Source organism: Falco punctatus, assembly GCF_963210335.1.
Source record: "Falco punctatus genome assembly, chromosome: 6".
Taxonomy (NCBI): domain Eukaryota; kingdom Metazoa; phylum Chordata; class Aves; order Falconiformes; family Falconidae; genus Falco; species Falco punctatus.
The window spans coordinates 34,548,990-34,559,305 of NC_137585.1; the positions used below are offsets into that span (position 1 = coordinate 34,548,990).

The 10,316-nt window shown below is 51.7% G+C and overlaps 1 protein-coding gene across 2 annotated transcripts; it reads right to left on the reverse strand.

Moving 5' to 3' along the window:
- Window positions 1-699: 699 nt before the first annotated feature.
- Window positions 700-9,507, reverse strand: C1QTNF6 (C1q and TNF related 6). 2 transcript variants are annotated; one of them, XM_080392973.1, is made up of 3 exons: window positions 9,364-9,507; window positions 5,278-5,515; window positions 700-3,813 (listed from the first exon to the last, which is right to left on the reverse strand). In XM_080392973.1, the coding sequence occupies exons 2-3, from the start codon at window positions 5,507-5,509 to the stop codon at window positions 3,266-3,268; spliced, it is 780 nt and encodes a 259-aa protein (XP_080249099.1). In that variant the 5' UTR covers window positions 5,510-5,515; window positions 9,364-9,507; the 3' UTR covers window positions 700-3,265. The 2 variants fall into 2 exon arrangements, with proteins under 2 accessions (XP_080249099.1, XP_080249100.1); XM_080392974.1 differs by lacking the exon at window positions 9,364-9,507 and adding an exon at window positions 6,348-9,345.
- Window positions 9,508-10,316: the final 809 nt, after the last annotated feature.

Consider the following 10,316-nt stretch of genomic DNA (forward strand, 5'->3'; position numbering starts at 1 on the left):
CTCCCCCTTTTCCCCAATTTTATGGGCAATCACCTCTTGTCTTTCCACCTCTGACGTGAACCTCAAGCCTTTCTCATCACACACAGGTCTTCCAAAAACGTGTGTGCAGCTTAACTCTGGAACTGCCACTCTCCCGACTGTTAGCAAGCACAAGTGTCTAGTCAACAATTTAATGTACCTCTTACATCTGTACCTCTGGCTTTCACCTCTTGGCAGAGAAAAGATAAACACCACAGGGAAAACAGAAAACACACATGCTTACTAAGTACTTGATAGAAGGATCTGCTAAAAATTTCACCAGATAAAGGGTCTGATCCCCCTTAAAAGAACTCCAGCATTAGCCCAGCCTTCCTTAATATAATTAAGTACTTGAAGCTTAAGCCTACAAGCCTTTGTATTGTCCTGGGTTTTTTTGATAATTTCCAAAGAATCCTTCCTTGAATTTGCTTAATGCTTTCCCAGAAGAGGAAAGGACTGTCACAATTATAAGTGTTCAAGTAATAAATATCTTTAGGGTAATGAATGGCTCTCCACAAAGGAAACAGACAGAAGATTGCCAAGGATTGCCAGGGAAGTTTCTAGAGCCGAGTTAGACTTCGTACCTGACTTTAGGCCAGTGCCTTTTCCATCACACTATTTGGCGACAATCAGAGCTAGAAGGAATAGGTTAGGAGGGAAAAGCGGATCTAAGTGCAAAACAACCAAGGAAAAAAAGTTTAATAACACTGGGAAAAAAAATAATATATATATATATACAAAACTTGGAGTTTGTTTGGTTTTGTAACATAAAGCACCATTAATTCCACAGTACATTACAACTCGGCCTACTACACCTTCCAGAAAGCACCCAATACTCCTGAAATCTTAATTAGCACCAAGGGATTGCCATCTTGTTTAGCACCAAGAAGCCTGTTAAACACACCCTTTGGTCCCCCTGCCCTCCCCTCTCATACAGATCAGGCACCGTATGGCTGCTCATGGATAGGCACATGAGACATATCACTGGCATTCAAACATCAAATAGAAAAGGAGGAAGAAGAAAGCTTGTTTCTGGAGGTATTAAGTGTTAGAGAGGCTTAATTTTTTTTAGGGAGACACAGGGGCACTATACACTGTAAATAGACAATATCTGGGTTTGCAGTCTATTGAGGAAGAGAGAAAAGGATTCAGTCCTGAGCATCATCTCCAACATGCTGCTTCCTCTCTACTGTCTGAAATCCTGTCTCTGAGCAATTCCACACACTTGACCTGCTTAGGGAGGGGAAGAAACTCACAGTCTCCTTTAGTTCCCATGATCCCATCATTACATGCTTCCCTGGGAAAAACCCAGCTTTGCCTCAGTGAAACCTTGTTTTTATACCCATTGCCTCAGTGACAGTGGTGGGGAGGATCCAGGACAGAAAGTGCCTGAAACTCATTCCAGTCTGTACATCTTCCTTAGCAAAGCAGGGAGGGTAAGCAAACAGGACAAGAGAGAAAATGTCCTGCGATTTTCTGAGGTTCATTTTTAATATTTATCCTGGGTCCCTGTGCCCTTGCCATCCTGGGCTGAGTGTACCAGACCTAGTCCTGTATAATGATGCATATCTCCTATGGCAGAGCTCTGGCAGTCCCAGGTGCTATAGGCAGAGACCAATGGCTAATCATGAGAGCACAGAAGCTATGTAACTCGGAAGACTTCATTACCAGTGATGGGCAGAGGAGAAATAGTTTCTCCTCCTGCTTGTCCTGTCCTGAAACTCAAAAAAGAGACAACTCTTGGCACCTCTGTTTACAGGAGCATCACAACATGTGGAAGTAGGTTTCCCGAAGTGCTGAGTCAGCCTCACCTGCCCCCCACCAGGACCACAGCAATCCCGGAGGGACGTGAGTGAGAGCAGTGTGAGACCAGTACAAACGGTACTAGAAAACCCTGCTGCTGACATTCCTTTCCCACTGCAACATCTCCAACATGACAAGAAGAGCAAGGGTTTGTTTTAGCCACATGCTTTTCTCAGTTGTTCTGATGAGATTGCCAGAAAAGGGCACAGAGCATGGGGCAGGGAAGCTTTTAACCCTGGGGTGAGCTGTTGTAGTCTCACCTCTCTCTCTTTTCCATCCCAGAGGCAAAGAGGAGCCAGCCTGCCCAGGTTTGGAACTGATTTAACTGCAATAGCTCTCACAGCCTCCAGCTAGCTCAGGTCCTGAAACAGCGGTGCCTCAATACCAGTGTGGGAGAACCACCTTCAGGAGGACAATGTAATGGCACACAGTAACCAGGGCCTGACTCTCCCCTCACATCAGCAAGTGTTAAAAATACTGCTGATACCAATGGAAGGCCATGGGTGCACCTCTGCCAAAGAAGGGAGCAGATTCAGGTTCTCTGTCTGGACTAGATTCCCACAGCTGGGGAACCGAGACCAAGTAGCACCCCAGGGAAGTTTGGGGAGGCAGGCTTGGTAGGGTGGTCTCTCTCTCTCTTGTTCTATGATCCTTACTGGGAATAGAGTGGTGGGCTCTACTGATTCAACAGCAGATAGCTCTGAAGAGTCTGGCACTTCACCTGTTTGAAGGGCTAGAGCTAGCACAGCGGGGAACAACCCCACCAGGCCTAGATTTTACAGCCAGCCTGGACTCTGTGACCCAGAAGAGCATCTAAGGAAAGCCAGTGACATACTTCAGAAGACCAACAGTCCCCTTTTTGGAAAACCAGTATTGTTTCTCACTGGTCTTACGTCTGATACAGGAGGCCATCAGACCCCAGTCAGCTCTCCAGACTACAGGTGTGAGAGGTGACATTAAGACCATGTTTCAGGCTGCAAAACTAGTGTGTCTAGTTGTGATGGAGACCAGCCAGGGTGCACCTGGGCAGCGGGGACTTTTTAGCCCTTTATACAGGAGTCCTTTGTGTATGAAGCTGCAAGAGGGACACATCCCCAGGAGCAGCATTTTAGCTTTCCTCCTGCTCCAGGACCCTAAACGCCAGACACAGCTCACTGGCAGATTTAGAAGACGCTGATAACCTAAGTTGGGATCATGAGGTGAGGGGGCGAGAGATGGTAGTGTCTCGCTGTAAGTGGACAGCTACAGGCCTGGCTACAAGAGAGCGTGAGGTGGAAGCCAGTGTGGCAAGTTTCACACTCAGTGCCTGAGACTTCACAGGCCCATTTCCAAGTGATTTGCAGTGGCTGCGGGCAGGAGAGAGATTGAGAGAGAGAGAGAGAGAGAGAAAGAGAGAGAGGAAGAAGGAAAAGGCTGAAGTGGCCCCAAGGAGGAGGAGAGACAGTTAGTCAAGGCTGGGCTTGACCAGGTACCCATTGAAGGTGATGTACACATCAACATCATCACTGTAAATGGCATTTTCCCGCTCCCGCTTGTAGAGCCTCACCCAGATCTCATCATTTTCCTGAAGCTCCAGCATAAGGCTCTGGCTCTGCATGATGCTGCGGTCGCTGGGTTGGGCATACAAGATGACTGCCTCTTCTTCGTTGTGCATGATGTGCATGTAGGTCTCCTTGAAGTTCCAGGTGTGGACGTTGAGGCTGAAATAGTAAAGTCCCCCTACATAGCAGTAGAATTTGCCATTGAACATATCAAAGTGGCTGTAGAGGTTGACAAAGACGGTGTCAAAGATCAAGACCTGGAAGCCTTCGCTGCTGTGCAGTGCTTTCTTGCGACCAACAGAGAATGCAGCGTACTGATGCTTGCAGGGGTCTCCCGCTGTGCCCATCTGTCCTTTACTGCCTTTCTGGCCCTGGGCACCCCGCTCACCTCGTGGTCCTTCTTTACCCCATTTCCCTGGCATCCCAGGCTCTCCTCGGTCTCCTTTCTCTCCTGCAAGAGGAAGCAGAGAACACACTCCTGTGTGATACCAGATGGAGAGGTGGAAGTGGCAGTGAGAATGCCTGATGAGGAGGCAGAGGATTGCTCAAGAATGGGGCAATGCCAGAAGAAGGAACACTCCGGAGGGTCAAAATATCATTGTGCTTCATGGGAAAGGAGCTAGCAGAGCTCTGGGTGCAACTGGGGTTTCTTCTTTTAAAAAAACTTATCACCACATGATATGACCTTGCTGGAGGCACTAGGGCCTGTCCTTAGGAGACTTCAGCCTGAAAGGGAGCCCAGCAGTGCAAAGTACCAGTGGGGCTCTTGACCTCTTTTCTTCCTCCACACTTTACCTCCACCACAGCCCCTGCCTTCCTACACACCTCTCCTATGACCCAATTATCCATGTAGGGTGCACACTGTTTTTAGTGTAGGCTGGAGAAGGGAAGAAGAGGTAATGCCTGTGGGTGAATATGACTGGAGAGGTACAATAGGGTGGGTAAGAGGGAAAAGGTTCAAGCTGGACTTGGTGGATGGTGCGGTGCAAGTTAAAGGGCTGGTACTTTGGACAATACCGGCATCCCCTGTGCATCCTGTATATTAGTATAAGTAATACTGCAGTTCTACCCTGGAGTTTGTGCACTGCCTGTCACACACTTGGGCAGGCATCAATACAGACAGTGAGCTGCACCAGAACGTACACTATGTACAGAGAGAAGAGATAGGAGTCAGCGCAGCCTCCAGCACAAGTGAGTGTCCCAGATTTGTGCCTTGTTCTTTTCTGCCCCTCCATCCCCTGCACAGTATTGTAGGTCCCCCTGCAACATCCCACTTTAGCCCAGGCCTCTATCTAACCCAGACATGCTTCTGAGCTTTGATGGCTTGCAGCTATTTCCAGGATGGGCAGGGAAGGGGGAGCATCTGCCCAGCTAGCCTACAGGAACCACAGAGCAACAATAAGTGAGTGGAGCAGGATCCAGCTGGGAACAGGCTTTTGCCCGCAGCAAAAGCTAAAAGGGGAGCCCTGAAGGGAGGAGCTGATCTAAAATAGGGAGCCTTTTCCCATTAGCCAAGCCAGCCACAGCAGGGTGGAATGAGCTGGGATTTACTGCCGGTTAGCCTGGAGGTGCTTGCAGTTAGCTGCCGCCTCCCTTTGCCCTCCCCCCACTCCAAAATGCACGTGACCCACGGAGCTGGAGAATGTTTCCCCACAGCCTTCCTGGGTGCCAATGCTTACCCTCCAAACATCCTTATTTTGCAGCTGGATAGACTGCTCCTTCCCTCAGGCACTACAAGACTCAGCACAAAAAATCTAAACCCTGGGCACAGTGTGTGTGGGCACATACCATTCAGGATGGCATCTGGCAGTCTGTTAGCATAACCAGCATGCCAGCAATCCAGCTGTCACCTCCATCGAAATGCCACCAGTCTCTGAGCAGGCCTTGGCATCCCAGGGCCCAGATGGACACTTACCCTTCAGTATGGTGATGTTGATATAGGGACGGACCTCCGGCATTGGGTAAGGCAAGTGGTGGTGGCTGGGAGGGAGCGGTAGGGCATCTGTGGAAGAGTCTGGTGGGTCACAACAGCGCTTGCAAGCACCAGGGGCTTGTTCTGTGAGGTTGGGTTCATCGGTGGGTGCCCCAAGCACAAAAAGAGGGAGAAGAAGGAAGGCCAGGGATGTGCGCAGGTACATTATGTCCATGGTGACCTGGGAAGATACAAGGAAGCACCAGAGTGAGGTATAAGGACAGGGGGACACATGGGATGGAGAAGAGATAACCACAAAGCATCTTCCTGTGGCTGGAGCCAGGGGTGGGAGGAAATGGCACTGTCCTGCAGTGAGTTTACATGCTTGAAGTCCCTGAAGGTTCAAGGCTGCAATCTGAGTAGCAACCGCATGGCCCAAGAGGATGCCCACGCCCTTCTGCGCAGACCACTGGAGACGAGGTCCTAACCCTGGAAGAAGGCTTGACCCTCACTAGGCAAACCACTGGAGCCACTAGAAGATTCAGTCCCCAGGCTGGAATAGAGGAAGGAGACATGGCAAACCACACAGCCCCTTTAGCAAAAGCATGCTCCTGTAGGCTACTGAATCTGGGAAGAGGGCTGTGAAAAACTTCTTCAGCCCACCAGTCACTAGATACCAACTTTTTAGGGGAGTCTAACCCAAGCACCCCTCTGTCCCAGGCAGTCTGACCCACATCCTTTCTCCTCTGGGCTGGGAACCGGACTTCAGCCCCCTCCTTCCCTCCACCAAACCCCATCCCTCTCAGTGCCTCGGCCCCCTCCCACCAGTGCTCAGCTGTGCTCTCGGCTGGACCCCAGCACCTTCCCGAGGGGATGGCCGGCTCCTCCGAGGGCAGCCAGGCCGGGGGGAGCTGCTTCGCCGCGCAGGGTGAGGGAAGCAAAGCTCGGGGCAGGCAGCCTGCAGAGAAATATGCTAACGGCAGACAGACACGCAAGCAAGCTGAGAAAGCCCCTCTCCCAGCCTCTGCCCCCCCTTCCCTCTGCCTGCCCCCCAGCGCAGCGTGGCAGCTCACCCCCGAGGCCGAGAGCTCCGCTCCGCGCTCCCCTCCGCGGGCTCCGCTCCGCCGGCAGAGCCGCCCCCCGGCCCATGGCTTTAAGCGAGCGGGCTCTTGGCACCGGCGCTGCTCCGAGCTGGCTGGGTGCGCAAGCTGGGCTTGGACCTGCTCCCTCCCCTCTCCCTCCCTTTCCCTCCCTGGCTTTGGGCGCTCTCCATTGCAAACCGGCTTGGGTTTCGGAGCCTTTTAACTCTTTCCTAGGTAGCGCCTTTTCCTCGTAGATGGTTTGGGTTTTTTTCACCACCATTTTGCTTCCGTGCAGCCTAGCCCTGGTCAGCAAAAGGCAGGCAGCACAGTTTGCATCCTGTGCAAGGGGTGGGTGGGCAGCAGGGCAGTGTCCCACCCTTGAGCATCTCAGGATGGGCAAGATGTGCGTCAGTGCAAGAGACAGGCTTTCCTTCAGGTGGGCCGGTGCAGGACTCTGCCCCCACTCCTCTGCATTAGTCCCTTGTCCTGGCCCTTCACTTGGCTGGCGATGCTCTCCCCAGCTGTGCGTGTCCCACTCACAGTCCCCAAACTTCATCTTTCATTCCCTCCTGCATTGTTTCTTCTGCACACCACTGCGGCCTCTTGCCACAGGCATGATGTTTCTAGACGGCTCATCTGCCAACTGAAAGAAACATCAGGTTTTTTCCTCTCTGATCACCCCCTCTCCCTGGGCACAGTCCCAAGCCTTGCACTCTGGCGTGTGTCATCTACTGGTCAACCGGTCATGTCCCTGGGTTATGTCCTGGGCTGACCAGTTCGCACGGGAGGGGTGTGCCTGGCCTGAAGCACAGCCCTGCTGTGGGGAGCTGCCTGCCAGCAAAGCTGAGGATCTGGAGCAAACCTTGGCCGTGATCTTTGCACCCAGCCTGGCGTCGAGCTGGTGTGCTTGTGCTGTCAGGATGAGTGCTATGTGGCTGCGCCAGGACCCGGGAATGAAGGGCATTTGGGGCGGGGGGGGAAGAGTGCCACGGGGGTGGGGTGGACAGGAGACTTTTCTTATACTGCAGAATCTCTTGGGAAGAGGATTTTGGGGATCCTATCCTGCAGAAAACCTGGATTCAGGAACTTACACCCTGTGGGGGATGCACATATCTGTGGGAGGTAGAAGGAAGAAGGATGGGCAGTAGCTCTCTTTTGCGGGGGCCACAAGTGCCCAGTCAGCACTGTGCCTTCTGCAATTTCCAAGAGCAGCTGGAGAAGGCTCCAAGGTTTCTGAGGAGGAAAGGGTTTTGTGTGTGTCTACGTGTGCTTGGACTTTTTTTTTTTTTTCTTTCTGTTTTCCTTCTCCCATTTGCTTGGTTTGGGAATGGGAGGCCCCGCTTCCCAGAGAGTGGCTGGCGTTTGGCAGGACCCCAGCACCACTGCAGAAGCAAGCGGAAAACTCTGGGAAAATATGTGCTGCAAGCGGGGGGAAGGGAGGAAGGGGGGCTGGGAGGCCTGGAGATATTCTCAGGCTGCCTGTCAGCCTTGAGCTCAATGAACATGGAGTGAACATGCCTCCCAGCCAGGGCAGGAGGAGGACCAAGAAATTTGTGGCTGTACTCCTGAGTTCTTAGCCAGGCTCCAGCACCAACGTATAATGAGACACACTGCAAGTCTCCCACATCTGCCTGTGCCTTCTTTCCCATTTTGGAAAATAAATAGGGGGAAAGTTTAGGGCAACACTTCTTCCTAATGGAGCCTTGCCAGCTGACAGAAGTAGGTTTCTGTTATCAGTTGTGTTGTCTACTTCTGCCTGCTGCTGGTGGGGATTTCGGCAGCTGACGGTAATATAGAAAGCCAATACATTTTCTGGGGTGCATGAAAACTCAGAGACTGACACTGAAGGAAAAGTTCCTCTCTGTCACATCAAAGCTATTGTGGCGTCTCACTCCCTCCTGCCTGGCATGTTTCCAAAAATGCCATTACCCCCTTCTGCAGCTCTCAGCCTTGTCTGGTCTCCTCTACCTTTCCAAGAGGAACAGCTAGCAAGGGAAGCCATTGTCCTCATTTCTGTCCCACATTTCCATCTGCACTCCTCAGTTGCTCACAACCAAGCAAACATTCTTCATGGAGGACCTCATCAGCTGGGGCCTTTGCCTTTGTCTCATCTGACTGCAAGAACAGCTCACAGTGGGCAGTGAGCAGGACTTTGTATTTAACATCTCATCTGAGCTGAATAGGGACTTGCAGGCAGCCGGCAAAGACTTGCACTGGTGGCATGTCCAAATGGACAGCAGTTTATGCTAAGTAAAGACACTTTTGCTAGGGTAGTATCACCCTGCTCCATGAAAGGAACTTGCTGTAACCAACAAAATTTTACCAGGGCAGCTACATTTGCAGAAACTTTTGGTTTGTATGGCTGAGTGCTCCAAGATACACGTTCTGAGAATGCTATCCAATAACCCTGTGCCAACCACACTTTTAAGTGTAACCCAAGCCTGAAGGCACCTTGTGTGCTCAAGAATCTTCCCTCTCCCTCATCACATACTCTGCCTTGGAGGCAGCCCAGGGAAGCTCTGGCCAGATTGGACTGCAACAATCCCTGCCCAAAAGCAGCTGCTTCCTCCTCCTGCATTTCCTCCCTTCTCCTGCAACCCCCCAACACGGGAAAAGTAGAGGGCTAAAGCCTGACTCTCCCCAATGACCGCCTCCATCTTATTAACCCTCTCTACCACAGGTACAGAAGGAAGAAAATAACTTTGATGTTTTCTTCCCTTTCTAGCCCTTGTGTACAGCTCAGCTCTCCTGCTCTGCTGTACATACAAACATACTCACATCCACCCACAAAGACCCACACACTCACCCTGCACAGCTCCTCCCTCACCAAAACCTCCGGAGCAAAGGTATCATCCCCACCAAGAGGCAGAGAAGCAGCTCCTTCTCTTCCCCTTCCTGGCTGCTTCTTCTCCACCACAGCCACTTCCCCTTTCCCCTTTTCCCCAGCCCTCTTCCCCCACTCTCCAAGAGCATCGCAAGCTGGGAGAGAAAGCAGAGGACCTCTTACCTCCGCTCCCCTCCGGAGAGTCCTGCGTTGGGTTATCCGTATCCTCAGCTGCTCCTGGTTAGCAGCGCGGAGAGGGAGGGCTGGTGGGGCCCAGCTGACTCCAGCCAGATGCTCGCCAAGTGCTCTTATGTAATTACTGTCTTTTCCATCCTGCCTCGGAGGCCTTTGCGAGTGCCTCCCCTCTTGCTCTGGCCCATGTCAGGCTTGGCTTTCCCTCCCTCCCTTCTTCCACCCACTCTGCACAATATCCCAATTTGCTCAGCTCAACAGCTGATTCCTTCTGGAAGCAAAATTCAGGCTTTTGGCTACTGTCATTGCTACCCTTGGAAAGAGAGCTCACATGTTGCAAGAGCTGGGAAGCAATGGGCAGCACTGCTCTGTGCTCATCTCCTGCCCATCACTGCCCAACTGATGCCGGGTACCTTTGCCTTGCCCTTCCATAGTGCCTGCAAACAGGGAGGGGGACACCTGAGACACAGAGAGGTGGCAGTGTGTTTTTGTGCTTCGTTACTTCGGGGTTCCCTTGGGTTACCTTGTAATAGCAGCTGGCCTTTTGCCGTATCAGGATTGCTGATCATCTCTGGCCAGGCTCCAGAAGAGGCTGGGAAGACTGGATGACTTTTAAAGGTCCCTTCCAACCCAAACTATTCTACGAATTTATGATTCTATGATAACACAAATATTTTCCAGTTTGTGAACTCCATGACTGTGCACAAGGCTTGTATAACAGCCAGCCCTTGTTACCCAAGAGCACCAGCGCAGTGTGAAATTACTGGCTTAGAATATTTAGTATGTCTCTGAGGGTGGGCAGGCCTGCTGGACGTCAGATGCATGGCTACGTTTCTCTTGTAACTTCTGCCGATGGGCCTGGACCAACCAAGAATGACACGCTCCTTGGCTTTACACAGGCTGCTGCTGAATTTGAGGGCACTTCTGCCAGCAGAGATTTCTGC